This window comes from Microcebus murinus, chromosome 14 (assembly GCF_040939455.1).
Source record: "Microcebus murinus isolate Inina chromosome 14, M.murinus_Inina_mat1.0, whole genome shotgun sequence".
In the NCBI taxonomy this organism is placed as follows: Eukaryota; Metazoa; Chordata; class Mammalia; order Primates; family Cheirogaleidae; genus Microcebus; species Microcebus murinus.
Genome location: NC_134117.1, coordinates 54,399,649 through 54,415,452, shown reverse-complemented (window position 1 = coordinate 54,415,452; position 15,804 = coordinate 54,399,649). Strand labels below are relative to the sequence as shown.

At 40.3% G+C, this 15,804-nt stretch overlaps 3 protein-coding genes across 7 annotated transcripts in view; 2 read left to right on the top strand and 1 right to left on the bottom strand.

Annotated features, from left to right (window-relative positions):
• The window catches only part of PSAP (prosaposin), a 367,269-nt gene that overhangs the window by 27,269 nt on the left and 324,196 nt on the right, over positions 1-15,804 (top strand). The window lies entirely within an intron of this gene.
• Positions 835-15,493, bottom strand: ANAPC16 (anaphase promoting complex subunit 16). 4 transcript variants are annotated; one of them, XM_076010079.1, is made up of 7 exons: positions 15,336-15,493; positions 12,836-12,892; positions 9,714-9,806; positions 9,019-9,187; positions 8,433-8,474; positions 2,661-2,735; positions 835-1,641 (listed from the first exon to the last, which is right to left on the bottom strand). In XM_076010079.1, exons 4-7 carry the CDS (start codon positions 9,158-9,160, stop codon positions 1,526-1,528), a joined length of 375 nt encoding a protein of 124 aa, XP_075866194.1. In that variant the 5' UTR covers positions 9,161-9,187; positions 9,714-9,806; positions 12,836-12,892; positions 15,336-15,493; the 3' UTR covers positions 835-1,525. The 4 variants fall into 4 exon arrangements, with proteins under 4 accessions (XP_075866194.1, XP_012618011.1, XP_012618012.1 ...); XM_012762557.3 differs by lacking the exon at positions 9,714-9,806; XM_012762558.3 differs by lacking the exons at positions 8,433-8,474; positions 9,714-9,806.
• Positions 15,083-15,804, top strand: part of ASCC1 (activating signal cointegrator 1 complex subunit 1) — a 91,239-nt gene continuing 90,517 nt past the window's right edge. For both annotated transcript variants that reach the window (XM_012762554.2, XM_076010078.1), the window contains exon 1: positions 15,083-15,267. The gene's annotated coding sequence lies outside the window, so the exon portion shown is untranslated. The remainder of the gene's footprint in view (positions 15,268-15,804) is intronic.

Here is a 15,804-nt window from a genome sequence, read left to right as displayed (position 1 = left end):
AATTAAGAGGACAGTATTGATTGCTCCTACATTGTCACTGAAAATCCAATTTAAAGATTTATTGTGGTCTAGGTATTTTTAACTTTTTAATTTTTCCATTGGTAATTATCAAGATGATTGATACTAAAAAGTACTGTTAGGAAACTCAAATGCTTTCAAACATAGAACTTATTTATTTTGGTTGAGAAATATTAATATGAAAAAGGTGAGTTTGTGGGCTGGTACTTCTTGTGCTCTGCTTGGCTTTAGAGATAAGAATAGTGAGCTGAATTATCAGGCAACTGTGATCTATTCCAAGTTCCAAGGTTTCCTTCTGCCTGGGCTATGTGACTATGAGCAGGTCTTTCACTTCACTGGGCTCAGACTCCTTAGTGACTGAATGAGGTCACCACCTCCCTGGCAGGTAGTACGTGTTAAACATTTTGAACTTCTGAGATTAAGGCCAATTGCTACTGGGATTATATTTATTTATAATTAAACAACTCTAAGCAGATCAGGTAAAAGTTATTAATGAGGAAAAAGCCAAATGTTGTCTAAGGCAAAATTTGCAGACACTATAATAAATGATTCTCTTAACTGTGCAGTGTGGACCCAGGGGTCCCATGAGGGAGACCAAAGGATACCTCTTAGCCTTCCAGGTTTTTCCCTATCATGGGATAAAAACCTAATGAAATATCAGTAAAATAAATTTATATACTTCTATGAAGACAAATATCCCTGAAGTGAAGCAAATCTACCATAGGAGAAATGGTTTTTAGATTCCCTTGTAAAAAATAATTTGACCTCTTCTCCCTATCCCAAATCCCTGAGGCTTTGAAAGGATAAAGACACCAATTTGGAGCTCTTTTAAAGGATTTATTTGCTATAGAATTGCTTGAGTCCACCAATGAGATGAACTCAAGACTTCTGTGTTTAAAAGTATTTTGCTATTTTTACAAATGCTGCAACATTCAAAAAGCAATTCTTTTTGCCAGCATTTGGCATATTTAGAAGAGGTTAGAAAAAGTTAAAATCTATCGAATTAGATGTTTAAAAATAGAAAAAACCCAAACATTTTAAAATTCATTTGGACAGGTCCTGAGTTGAAATCACATTCATCTGTAAAAAGAACTGTTTTAAATCAGAAATGTAGAACCATAGATCCTGACCCTGGACTTGACTGGTGAAGCTTTCCAGGCACTGTATGGGTGACAGGATAGACGCCAGGCAGTTGGCCAATTCTGGCATGTGCCCTACTTGGCCTGTGAAAATTTTATAAATATCTCTTAAACCTAAACTTCCTGGTTCCCTGAAACTGATTGTCTTAATCTGATTCCCAATATTTTTTAAAACAAATGAACACAACTTTTCCCTGCAAGATAACATGTTTAAGTATTGGTTGCTTGTGGATAGATACAGAGAAACCAAGTACAAATGTGAATTAACAATTCAGTGATGTAGCTGTGAAATCTCTGGATGGCTATGTAAGCTGTGAGAAGGTCCCTCGCTGGCTCTGCACTTGCCACTAGAGGTGACCATCCAGACATCAACCTGAAGAGGGTGTGAACCCCAGCAGCTGCTCGATGGGCTTAAACCGCCACTCGTCGGCCTCCAGCTCTTCTACCAAACCAGCTAGTTTTTCCATCCGAGCAACTTGCTGATCTGTAAATAGCCAAGGAGGTAATATAATACAACAGTGTATTCCCCATGAGACTGGCACCAAGCACCACAATGATGACTGGTTTAAAAAAAATTTCTAGATAGATTTTCCCTCACTAGTCTTATAATGGGGTCTTTTTCTATGTTGGTCAGAAGCTTAGTCTTCAAAAAAATAAAAAAAAGGAATATTCCCAATTATTCTCCCTTCACCTTCACTGCTTTTGATTGAACAGCTAAAAGCTAAAAGCTTCCAGATAAAAATAAACATTTACTTGATCATTCTGAATATTAAGCCATCAAGGATCATAAGTTCCCCATCTCCCTTCTTTAAACATATCATAGCAGCCTCAAAGAACTTCTGTCCTCTACGGTTTTTTATTTTTGAGTCTGAAAATGATAAAAACCATTTTTAAATAAGATGATCACATGTTCAGTATGTGCTCTATTCTTAAAAAAATTACTCATCCTCTATGCCACAATGATTTGTGGACTAAAATCTTAGGGGTAGAGGCAACTGCAGCTTTTCCTGCTACATAATGCTTTCAATGGAGAAATGGTCTGAAGTGGGGGAACATAGTTTGTTGATGCATAAACAAAGGGTTGGCAAGGCATAATGGAACAGAAAGGTGCTACCAGGATCTCAAGAGTCCAGATAGACCATGAGGTATTACATAACTACTTGAAGATGAAAATGATAATTAATGGTAACCAGTAGAGGACAAAGGAAGTTTAAGAAAGGAGAGGAAAGAGCAACACAAGAGGAGCAGGAAGCATTGACTTCCCTAGAGAACCAACTTTATTTTTTTGAGAACCAACTTTTGATGTCAACTTTATGCCTCGATGTGGACATTATGTCTAGATTAAGATCTCAGAATGCTCTTTAATTTAGGAAGTCTGCTTAAACAGCCATGCTGAGTTTGGGGGTTTTGTCACAGCACACTAACCTTTTGGAATCCCTCTCCCCAACCTTCCTCCCTGGAAATTTACTCTCATCGTCAAGGACACAATACTTATGTGCTTACCATGTTTCACCTGTTTAAGCGTGGATGCCACTTGATAGCTGAACACAGATTCGCAGAGGAATCTCTCAGAGCCATCTACAAACAAAAGGGGAAAAGGTTTTAATCTGCTCTAAGGGTCTTATGGCTTCTGATAAACCAAGTAAATGTGTTCATTCTTTTCCCTGCTTTTACATTCATGGTCTAGTTTTTAGTGTTTATAAAGAGAGCTTCTGTTTCATTTAGAACTAACACTACTCTGTTATAAAAGCTACCTTTTCTATATCTAGAATTTTAAAAATAGTCCCTCTACTTGTTTAAAAGTTTAAAAATAGTATTTAAAAAAACAAAAACAAGAAACCTCAGTCTGATGTGCTGGTAAACATTTCCCCCCTTCCAACCTGACAGTTACTTTTTTTTTTTTTTCTTTTTCTTTTGAGACATAGTCTCACTCCGTCACCTGAGCTGGAATGCCGTGACATCAGCCTACCTCATAGCAACTTCGCACTCCTGGGCTCAAGGGAGCCTCCTGCCACACCCTCCCAAGTAGCTGGGATTACAGGCATGCGCCACCATGCCTAGCTAATTTTTTCAATTTTTAGTAGAGACGGGGTCTCGCTGTTGCTCAGGCTGGTCTCAAACTCCTGAGCGCAAGCAATCCTCCCGCCTTGGCCTCCCAGAGTGCTAGGGTTATAGGTGTGAGCCACCACACCCGGCCCATCCTGACGGTTTCTTTATGTTCTCCTATTCTGTATGTCAGGTAAACACTGGCCGCTGACATATTTGGCCATGTGGTTCCTGTGCTACCAAAATATAAAGGTACACTAAAACTTCAAATCATTTTCAGTCTAAAAAACAAAGCTGAAGGAAAAATAGTTGTTGATTTTTAATATATCAGATTACATCACCATGACAATCACAAAACAGTGCTGGGAAATTTTATTCTATACACGCAAATTGCAACCTTGATTTTCCAACTGAACAAAAACACTGCAATTTGGATGACGATAAGAGTATGGTGCAAGTTCAGAACCTAGCATTGTATTGGTGCCAAGAACTGCCAACAAGAAGTAGCCAACTTGGTCACCACAGCATTCATAAGATTGTGAAACATAACCTAGTTTGTGTTATTCCTTGTCAGGCAAGGGCTGATACAGCAAAACATATCCCCAGAGATATACAGCTCATGTAAGAAAATTCTGATTTTTAAAAGGGTAGCAGAAATGATTTGGGGCATGTACCTTACTACAAAAATTCTAAAATAAAGGGAGAAGAAGAACACAGCTGTCTTTTTTTAGGCAGTAGTTCATGCCTGCACTACTAGGTGTCAAGCATTTACCCATCAATCATGGGTTGGTATGGCAGCCAGGTATTAAGTGACAAGGAGATAAGGTAAACACATTCTGGCCTCATGCTGAGTTTCACACAAGGAATACCTTATTTCAGAAGTCATGGTAACCAATAAGAAAAACCACAGATATTGTATCCAGATGGCTGGCTTGAATATATAACCAAGAGGGCTTCCTTCCAATATTAGCTTCAAAGTGATTCCTCCCCAAAACGAGAAAAAAAAGAAAAAAAAGAAAGTATAATTCTTGGGATGTACATCCTTTATGGAGAGTTACATTCTGTAAATTCAAACCTTTTTTCTACATGTGTAATATACGGGATATGATCCCACCTCCTCCACTCACTCTCATTTCTTTGGCTGAATGTAAGTCATTTGTGAGCTGCTGATCGTCTAAACTAAGCAAATAAATATTTTCATTTTCAATTAACTAAATATCATACTGACTGACTGTCCAGTTTAAAGATCTAGGCAAGCTAATGACATCACTGAGTTTTTTTTTTGCATGTTTGTTTTGTTTTAGATAAGAGCAATGGGCAGCAAATAACTATGAATTCCACTATGGGAAGAGGGACTGTTGTGAAAATTTGACACCAATGATGCAATGCATTATAGCTCTTCGGTGTAAATGACAAGCCAGCATTCATTATCCTATTCATACCCTTGCTTAAAAAGTCCAATTATAACTCAAGTTTTATATTAGAAAGAGCAAGCAAAGCACAGAGAATTAGAATTTACCCCCCAGGTGATTTGATCCTGAATTTTAGGATCTCACAAGGCAGTGGGAAATTTATAGGCAGTAAGGATTAGGCTAAAATGTATACGAAGCTCTTGAAAGTACTACCTCCCATTTACATTTAATTACATGTCCTATTAGGATAAAATGCTTAAGTTGTGACATTTGCATATTTTCTCTGGTAATGAACTTCAAAGCAAAAGGATATAAGCTAATCTTTCAAAAAGGCACCTGCATATCACTCTGCCACACTATATGCCTATGGAACATACTTTTGCTGATTTGCAACTCTCTATTAACCACAAAGTCCACTGCTTCTTAGCCACATTCTACTAGATGTGATATCTGTACCAATCTAAAGCCTGGAATTTCTCCAGAGTGGAGTCAGCCTGGGGCAATGTGTCTTCCATTTAGAAACTGTAATCAAACACTTTGTAACACACCAAGTAATAATACATCAGCTTTCCTCTTAAAGGACAAGCAAAGGTTATAAATAGTGAAAGTTCAGTAAATTGCCCAAATCTAACACTATTGTCAATTCCAACAAATACGATGCTAACAAATTCAGTTAAGAGAATATTACTTTACAGTAGGAAATTAGACAATGCCAGACAATTTATACTTCAGTGGCCTGTGATGTCACTAAAATACAACCACTGCTGGGTTGGAAGGCAGTCTCTAATTTGCTCACTAATAACTGGGTGAGGACAATCTTAGCCAAGGGCAGGAGAATGTTAAAAACTGCTGCAGCTGTGTATGCGAGGTGTCTTTTATCAGACAGCAGATGCACCAAAAAGTTAATTCACAAGGTTAACTACAGGTTATTTGGGTTTATTATCCTAGACTTGATGCAACATCAAGTTGAACCTGTTAAGATTATAAATAGCACCCAACCTTGATTCCTGACTGTTTTTGTTCCTTATTCTTCAAAGGCAACCCTTCCTACTTTATTTTCATATTCTATTAAACTATTATCTGTCAGGTACCTATATAGAATAATTGTATAAGAGAATGGTACCACCTATAAACACAGTAGAAAATGCTTTCCGAATCTAATATGCATACTAACTCATATTTAGGAATATGAGTTTTTCTTTTTAATATTCTTGATTTGACCAACATAATTTAGGGGTTGCAATCTCTCTCTCTTTTTTTTTTTTGAGACAGAGTCTCGCTTTGTTGCCCAGGCTAGAGTGAGTGCCATGGCGTCAGCCTAGCTCACAGCAACCTCAAACTCCTGTGCTCAAGCAATCCTTTTGCCTCAGCCTCCCAAGTAGCTAGGACTACAGGCATGCGCCACCATGCCTGGCTAATTTTTTCTATATATATGAGTTGCCCAATTAATTTCTTTCTATTTATAGTAGAGACGGGGGTCTTGCTCTTGCTCAGGCTGGTTTTGAACTCCTGACCTCGAGCAATCTGCCCGCCTCAGCCTCCCAGAGTGCTAGGATTACAGGCGTGAGCCACCGCGCCCGGCCAGGGGTTGCAATCTCTATGTCTCTATCTCTATGTCTGTTTTTATTTTATTTTATTTTATTTATTGTTTTTTTTTTTTTTTGAGACAGAGTCTCGCTTTGTTGCCCAGGCTAGAGTGAGTGCCGTAGCATCAGCCTAGCTCACAGCAACCTCAAACTCCTGGGCTCAAGCGATCCTCCTGCCTCAGCCTCCCGAGTAGCTGGGACTACAGGCATGCACCACCATGCCCGGCTAATTTTTTTCTATATATATTAGTTGGCCAATTAATTTCTTTCTATTTATAGTAGAGACGGGGTCTCGCTCTTGCTCAGGCTGGCTTTGAACTCCTGACCTCGAGCAATCCGCCCGCCTCGGCCTCCCAGAGTGCTAAGATTAAAGTTGTGAGCCACCGCGCCCGGCCTCTATGTCTGTTTTTAAGCATAAGCAGCTTTAAGATTGCTGATGAAACTTTAAATCCAAGAAACAGAATAAAAACCATGCACTGTGATTTTAAACTTAATATAAATTTACCCTATAATAGAAACCTAACACATTCTTCCATGAATCATACTGAGAGGGAATAAAAATGGATAGATCTATAACTTTTTAGAAGATCAACATTTAGACTAATCTCCAAAGCCTTTCTTCTTCAGTATCTTCACGTAATCTGCTGTATATTGACAAAGAATCTGCTGGTAGCTTTGAGACTATGGAGGAACCTCCTGTGCTAAATTCCTCCTATAGCCAGAATTTAAATGTCTCTTATCTTAGAGCTCTATTGTTAAACACTGATTCCTCTTCTGCTGCTATAAAACTCATTAAACAATTTAAGTGCCTCCAACTTTTGATTTGTTTTGTGGGAAACTTCCTTAATACCAGGTCTCTGCTGCATCTAACTGAAGTTGTAATATATTTTTAGTGCCCAATATGGTAAACAAGGCCCCAATTGTTCACTACCTCCAACCAGACTCAGTGATACTAACTTGAGTATTTAGTATTTAGTTAACACAATTAAATAAAATGCAGAAGTACATACACCTAAGATGTAGTCACTAATTATACACATTATGTGGTTGTCTACTTCACTACTCATTATAAGCTGAACCAATTCTAGACAGCCTTATGGCCCCAAATTTTCCTGTCACAAATGTTTGCCCTGGCTCAATCCAAAACTCTTTTTTATCTGAAATAAATGAATAAAGATCACCACAAAAACTGACTCCCAACCATAGTTCGTACCTTTTTTTTTTTTTTGAGACAGTCTTATTCGGGGGGCCCTGGCTAGAGTGCAGTGGCATTATGATAGCTCATTGCAACCTCGAACGCCTGGGCTCAAGTGATCCTCCTGCCTCAGCCTCCTGGGTAGCTGGGACTACAGGTGCACACCACCACGCCCAGCTAATATTTTCTGTTTTTGGTAGAGATGAAGTCTCATTCTTGCTTAGGCTGGTCTTGAACTCCTGAGCTCAAGTGATCCTCCTGCCTTAGCCTCCCAGAGTGCTAGGATTACAGGCGTGAGCCATTGCACCTGGCCTAGTTTGTACCTTTTTCAGAGACGTTCCCAGGAGAGTTTTTAAATATATTTATGTAAATTTGTAACATTTATGGCAAAAAAGATCAATATATAATTAAGCACTAAAATGCTAGAATCAAGTAAATTTTGAATCCTTAATAGGTTATCTGTCAATGTTTTTCAAAATATGATAAGACTACCTTTATGAGAAGGCCTTGGATATTGGTCAAGGTTCTTGAGCTGCATCCTAGACTAATTCAGAAACTCTAAGGGGGGCCCAGAAATGTGTTTTTTAAATAAGCTTCTCAAAGGTGATTTTTATGTTTCCTATTAAGGATTATTAGTCTAGGCCGGGTGCAGTGGCTCATGCCTGTAATCCTAGCACTCTGGGAGGCCAAGGTGGGCAGATCGCTCAAGGTCAGGAGTTTGAGACCAGCCTGAGCAAAAGCAAGACCCCGCCTCTACTAAAAATAGAAAGAAATTAATTGGACAACTAAAAATATATAGAAAAAATTAGCCGGGCATGGTGGCACATGCCTGTAGTCCCAGCTACTTGGGAGGCTGAGGCAGTAGGATCACTTGAGCCCAGGAGTTTGTAGTTGCTGTGAGCTACGCTGACGCCATGGCACTCTAGCCTGGGCAACAGAGTGAGACTGTCTCAAAAAAAAAAAAGAATTATTAGTCTAGCTCCTAAAGTAACATGAATCTTATAAATTCCAGTTATCTGTGCTATTTCATACTTACAGTCTATACCCTGATCTTGGCCAGCCAGTCTGCAAATGTTTGCTGAGTAAGAAGATGAATGATTTGATATAAATCTGGGTCCAGTGCTAGAAAAAACACACAGTATTGTCCTGCAGTGGGTCAGGAATCATCTTCACATAAAAAGGCAGTATATTAGTTTTTACTTCCTCTTAGAACCTTTCTGAGGGGGCTAATCTATCTGTAGATGAATTACACTAGAAAAAATACATCAAATCTACTGTGTATATGGAGGTAGACAGGTGCTAGGATAAAGCAAACCAGAGCAGGAGGTCCAGAAATTCCTTGTTCCAGCACATTGTTTATAACATGGTCAAATCACTTAACGTTTCTGGAACTAAATAACTCTAGATGACCTCCTTGATTTCAAAGGTATTTTTCAGCTCCAAAATACTGATTCTGGAGCAAGATTTGTTTTCAAAAATACTATTTTGAGATGGGGACAAGAGATGAAATATGGAGCTGAAATCATGGTAAATTCATCTTTAATCTACTTAATAGCTTCTTTACAATTAATATTCATCGCAGGTCTGAACCAATTATTCAGCAAAAAGCAGCATGAGATCACCTTCTAACATCTCTCCAGCTCCTTTGGGGTAGGTAAAAAGGGCTTTCCGTGGTGGGGCAAGGTCTGAGACACTGAAACCAGATCCAGTGACAGAACTTCCACTGACCCCACCAGCTGAGGAGGATGATGAAGAGGCAGCCATTTCCTTGCTAGCAGAATTCTTACTTCACTACAGAGAAAGAAAAACAGCAAATTGGCAAGTTTATGGAAGTGAGATTGACAACATTTCATTCTAGCTGCCATAGGGCCAGCATACAGTTTCGTAAAGAATTAGCTTTCCTTTTTCCTACCCTCTCTACTCCCACAATCTTTTATTGATACCTCATGACAAAATGTTGCTCAGGTTTTGAAGTGAAAATGTTTTAAGAATAGTATGTCTGCTTAATACACTAATTCCTACCATTAGCAAACTGTTTACGTTGCTTGGGGATTGACTGTGGGTGATTTATGTGTTATGAAGAGGTGATATGACAGTGCCAAGGCAGAAATGAAGAATTAACTGAGGAATTTGACTGAGAAATTAAATTATATGAGGATGAAACAACCATACTCCACAGGACAGTGTGTCTTGGAGACATTCTGACCAAGCCATATCGAAAAATTCACTTTTAATATTTTCCAAATAAAATTCCAGAATAACACTGTGTTCTGTTTCCAAGGAAGGGAAACTGGTTAGGAAATACATTAAAATTAACCTTTTCATCCAAATGTAATACCCAAGTTTATCACTTGGTGGCGTCCCCAAACTGGAACAAAATAGCTCAGGAAATGATCTTGGAAATCTTGGCCTATTATGAATAGAGCAGCTGTGAGTGTTTAATCCTGTGTCATATCAAAAAATTCAAATGTAAATGAGAAAATCTGTACTGAATACATGACTCCTTACAAAAGTTCAAAACAAAAACACTCTCTTTGCCACAGAAGCTTACAGCACTTTAACAAAAGATTCTAAGCAGTGTACACAGCATTTTCTATAAACAACAACAAAAAAAACGGTCTAGTGCTATGCTAATAGACCTTTCTGACATGATGCATATGTTCCAAATATCTATTTCTGCACTGTCCAACATGGTAGCCAGTATCCTCATATTGTAGCTATAAATGTGACTGAAGAACTGTATTTCAAATTTTATTTAATGTTCATTAAAATTTAAATGGCCACATGTGGCTAGTGGTTACTGTACTGGATAGTAAAATTCTAGTGTTAGGTTAAAAAATGACTTTACATTGACTTGTACTTTAAAATGGCTTAATTTTATTTTATTATTTATTTACAGACAGGGTCTCTATTGCTCAGGCTGGAGTGCAGTGGCCCAATCATAGCTCACTGTAACCTTGAATTCCTGGGCTCAAATGATCCACCTCAGCCTCCCAAGTAGCTGGGATTACAGGTGTGTGCCACCACACCCAGCTATTTTTAACAATTTTCTGTAGAGACAAGGGCTCAATATGTTGCCCAGGCTGGTCTTGAAGTGATCCTCCTGCCTTGGCCTCCCAAAGTTCTGGGATTACAGGCATGAGCCACCATGCCTGGCTAAAATGGCTAAAGTTTAATTTTATGTTATGTCAATTTTAGCCCATATTAAAAACAAAACAAGACTTTAAAAGGATTTTAAAAATGAATTTCCCAGCCTGGGCAACACAGCAAGACATCGTCTCTACAAAAAATTAAAAAATTAGCTAGGCGTGGTGGCTCGTACCAGTAGTCCTAGCTACTCAGGAGGCTGAGGTGGGAGGATTGCTTGAGCCCAGGAGTTTGAGGTTGCAGTGAGCTAAGACTGGGCCATTGCACTCTAGCCTGGATGACAGAGTAAGACCTTAAGACCCTGTTTTTTTTTTTTTTTTTTTTTTTTTTTGAGACAGAGTCTCGCTTTGTTGTCCAGGCTAGAGTGAGTGCCGTGGCGTCAGGCTAGCTCACAGCAACCTCAAACTCCTGGGCTCCAGCGATCCTCCTGCCTCAGCCTCCCGAGTAGCTGGGACTACAGGCATGCGCCACCACGCCCGGCTAATTTTTTATATACATATCAGCTGGCCAATTAATTTCTTTCTATTTATAGTAGAGACGGGGTCTCGCTCTTGCTCAGGCTGGTTTTGAACTCCTGACCTTGAGCAATCCGCCCGCCTCGGCCTCCCAGAGAGCTAGGATTACAGGCGTGAGCCACCACGCCCGGCCTAGACCCTGTTTTTTTTTAAAAAAAAATCCTATGTATGTATAATACAGTTTCCTAGTAAGGAAAATGATATGTCTTGAAATGCTGGTTGTTGTTTCCTTAATTTTGTGGTGATGATTTAAGACTGACAGAGAAGCAAAACTTGATTTCTGATTTCATTATATATCTATAAGTAATACTAATTAATGCTGAAGTAGGATATGAGAACAGTAAGGTAACTATTATAATTAGACTGTCAGCCTATTAAAATTCAAACTGATTAATATTTTCAATCTTGCTATTAGATCACCTGTTCTATTTTATATAAGCTCTGATAATTTCCCAAAGTGTATTCATATCCGCAGCAGCAAGAATTTTCACGTTTGATTCATACTCAATCTTTTGGACTATACTGGGTCAAAATACAGCTTGACAAGTTTTAAAATGTGCTCTAAAAAGAACTTAAGCAGTAAGGGATCAGGTCCAAATCTCTAAGTAGACTCCTGGTGGGATTCAAATAAAGTATACAGATAACTTAGCCATCTTTAGGAGAGTAGCTGTCTTTATTTCCCATCAGTTCAGAGTAGAACCCAGTGTGAACTGTTTACATATCTCATCTATGATTTAAAACTTTAATCTATTTTTTCTATGCCCTGATAAATGCTCTATTGAGTTGCAAATGCTTTATACTTTATATTTTGAAATCAGTTGCTCAGTAGAGCACCCATGCAACTGCCAGAGGACAGCTTCAAAAGCTTAGCCACAGTATGACTTCTATACTGAATATAATCAAAGGAATTCCTTTTTATCCTATTTTCTTTCAAATTCTCAGAACTACTATCATTCCATACACAAAACAGCCAGGATTGAAACTGGAGTGCAGAATTAGCACAAAGCTAACTTTAAATAAGCAGTTTTCAGCTAAGGTAGAAAGATACACCTAAATAATTACTAACTTTAAAGATGTAGGTTAAATTTTGAATGCTATTAGCAAGTTGTAAACAAGAGTTACAACAAAACCAATAATAAATGCTACATTGTAACTGCTGAGGGCGGGCATTAACTAATCACTAGAACCAAACATAATGTCTGGTCTATAGTAAGTAGCTGCCTGCTGAATGAATTAAACATTTCACAGGAACCAGAGATTCCTTAAAGGTCATCTAATCCAACATCCTCATTTTATATAGGACAAAACAAAACTGAGGCATAGAGACAATTTTAGTTTATGTGCTGTGACCTTTTTTCCCCCCTAGAAACAGAGTCTCACTGTGTCGCCTGGGCTAGAGTGCAGTGGCATCATTGTAGCTCACTGCAACCTCAAACTTGTGGGCTCAAGTGATTCTCCTACCTCTGCCTCTTGAGTTGCTGGGACTACACCCACATGCCACCACACCCAGCTAATTTTTCTATTTTTTGTAGAGACGGGGTCTCACTCTTGCTCAGGCTGGTCTCGAACTTCCGGCCTCAGGCAATCCTCCCACCTCAGCCTCCAAAAGTGCTAGGATTACAGGTGTAGGCCACTGTGCCCAGCCTGCTGTGACATTTTTGAAGCAATGGCTTGTTGGCATGTCATGTGTCATGTGCAAGGCAAAACAGCATAATGCTTAAGAACTCAGATTCTGAAGCCTCTTTGCTTGGGCTCATGTCCTGGTTTTGCTACTTACGACTTGCTGCATGACTCTGGACAAATCACTTAACTTTCTGTTCCTCTGTTGTCTTATCTGTAAAATGGGAATACAGGTTAGGTATCCCTTATCCAAAATGCTAGGACCAGAAGTGTTTCATATTTTGTTTTTGGATTTTGGAATATTTGTATTATATTTAATATAAATATTACCCCTCCCAGATCTGAAAATCCAAAATCCAAAATGCTCCAAAGAGCATTTCCATTGACTGTCATGTTGGTATTTGAAAAGTTTCAAATTTTGGAGCATTAAGGATTTCCAGTTTAGGGATTCTCAATCTGTAATAACAGCACCTACCTCATGGAGGTGTTATAAAGATTAGTTGATACATGTAAAGCACTTATAAAGTTGCAGGCTTAGTAAACACTTACTAAATCTTACCCTATCCAAAAATCATTAATGGATAGTTATTCCTGAATCTTTTTTTTTCTTCCTATGCAGATCCCAGTTTTTCATACTTCTTATGTCCCAACAAGGGAAAAGTTCTAATTCTTTCCATCTAACACAGAGACAACAAGCTCCTACAGGGAAAAGATCTGCTCAGGAAGAGGGAAAATGCCCTCTGTTATGCGCTTCACACTTTGATTTTAAGGTTCATGATCTTAAGAGAGAAACCTATGATCTTGGAAAGAGGGAAGGAATTGTTCTTCTATCCTTTTTTTTCTTTGAGACAGAGTCTCACTCTGTTGCCCGGGCTAGAGTGCCATGGTGTCAGCTAGCTCACAACAACCTCAAATTCCCAGGCTCAAGCAATCCTACTGCCTCAGCCTTCCAAGGAGCTAGGACTACAGGCATGCGCCACCATGCCTGGCTAATTTTTTCCATATATTTTTAGTTGTCCAATTAATTTCTTTCTATTTTTAGTAGAGAAGGGGTCTTGCTCTTGCTCAGGCTGGTTTTGAACTCCTGACTAGAGTGATGCACCCACCTCGTCCTCCCAGAGTGCTAGGATTATAGCCGTGAGCCCTCCCAGAGTGCTAGGATTATAGCCGTGAGCCACCACACCCGGTCTGCTCTTCTATCCTCAAGGCCTAGCACAGAATCTAGGTCACAGAGTTTCTGGGATGAATGAATGACGAACAAAGATAGAACACAGGGCTAGCAGCTCAGCAAAGTTTATGAGAACAGAGGAGCCTGATGTCATGAAGGTTGGCCCATTATGGTCTTCTTTTTCTTTCTCATTGTGCAGATCTATTTACACAACTCTTTTTTTTTTTTTTTTGAGACAGAGTCTCACTCTGTTGCCCGGGCTACAGTGCCCTGGCATCAGCCTAGCTCCCAGCAACCTCAAACTCCTGGGCTCAAGCAATCCTTCTGCCTCAGCCTCCCAAGGAGCTAGGACTACAGACATGTGTCACCATGCCCGGCTAATTTTTTCTATATATTTTTAGTTGGCCAATTAATTTCTTTCTCTTTTTAGTAGAGATGGGGGTCTCGCTCTTGCTCAGGTTGGTTTCGAACTTCTAACCTTGAGCGATCTGCCCACCTTGGCCTCCCAGAGTGCTAGGATTACAGGCGTGAGCCACCGTGCCCGGCCTATTTACACAACTCTTATCTCCCACTAGATTGCCAGGCCCATCGCTCAGTAAAATTTTGTTGAATAAATGTTGGTGATGAAGTATTCTGGGACTTGGCTCTATAAGGGATGCTGGGATTATTGGTAGTAGAGATCCTCATAGAGCAGCAATGATATTTTGGGGACACAGATTGCTGTGTCCAAACTGATAAGATGATTAAATATTCCTTTCATGTAAGACAAGGATGACTGCATTCATAAACTCCTTTCTAGCGGATATATGCCTATTTTCTTAAACAGAGTCCTTTTAAAAAAAAGTCTCATAAAAAAGTGGACACTGAAGTTCCTACCCCAGTATAAGGGCAAGTTATAACAAGCAATCATTAAATTCCATCATCAACAAATCTTTCCACTTAAAAACAGCTGGATTACATGGCCAGCCATGGTGGTTCATGGCTGTAATCCTAGCACTCAGGGAGGCCAAGGCAGGAGGATCACTTGAAGTCAGGAGTTCGAGACCAGCCTGAACAAAAGCGAGATCCCATCTCTACTAAAAAAATTTTTTTAAAGTTAAAAAAAACCTCAAACAGCTGGATTACAATCCAAATCAAACGCATGCTGAAGCTAAAACCTAGCAGGAGCTGGGATGGAGAGAAAGTGGTTGCAGAGGGGAGGGGCCAGAACACAAGCTGCTCCCAAACTAACTCCAAGCCACGCTTCCCACGGGCCTCAGTCCTAAGGAAACGACGCCATAGGCGCCGTCCCACTGCGCAGGCGCCACTCCTCGGCCCGCATGCGCACTCAGCCCTCCGCGGCCAGAGGAAATTTCCTTTTACACGCCTGCTGCAGCAGTCTCTTGGGTCTCCTCCCTTCTCCATTTTCCTAGTCCCTGCAGGTAGGATCCCAGGGGTCAGCTCTCTTTCCACCAAGCACCTGAAGGTCCTTAAACTCTCGGCTACTTACCTCAGCGGCTTTGGCACTTTCCCTTACAGCCCCGCCCCCAACGCCAGCCGGAGCGGCCGCGCTCACTACGACGAGGACCGTAGCGTGCTCGCGCCCGCGATGCGGGGGGGCCCGCGACGGCGGTGGCGCGCGCGCGCTCGTGCTTTGGTGGGTGTGGCCGGGGCGGAGAAGGCGCTCCGGGAAAGGACTTCCGGGTCCTTAACCCTCTCTGGCTTCCTTGGCTTGCCCACTGTCCTGGGGTCCATCTCTTCTTCCCTCGCTTTGGCGTACTCGCCTTTTGGCTCGCTTTTACGATTCAGGGATTCAGTTTCCCTCATGACATTGCAGAAGGATACTGCTTTCCTCTTCCTCTCCAAAGCACCGCGAGTCAGGGTTAAGTTGGTTATTCCCCTTCCTTCTGAGCAGTCTGATAGACCAGGCCATATAGGAAAGGTAGATGCTACCTTTTCTTCCGGAGCTCATGGTCTGA

Bases quoted from the DNA above. Each gene is read 5' to 3' on its own strand.
- ANAPC16 (XM_076010079.1), bottom strand. From the start codon at position 9,160: ATGGCTGCCTCTTCATCATCCTCCTCAGCTGGTGGGGTCAGTGGAAGT. The intron at 8,475-9,018 runs GTGATCTCATGC...CTTCTTACTCAG, and splicing joins AGCTGGAGAGATGTTAGAAG to CAAACATTTGCAGACTGGCT. The intron at 2,736-8,432 runs GTAAGTATGAAA...TTTTGTTTGTAG, and splicing joins CCAAGATCAGGGTATAGACT to ATGGCTCTGAGAGATTCCTC.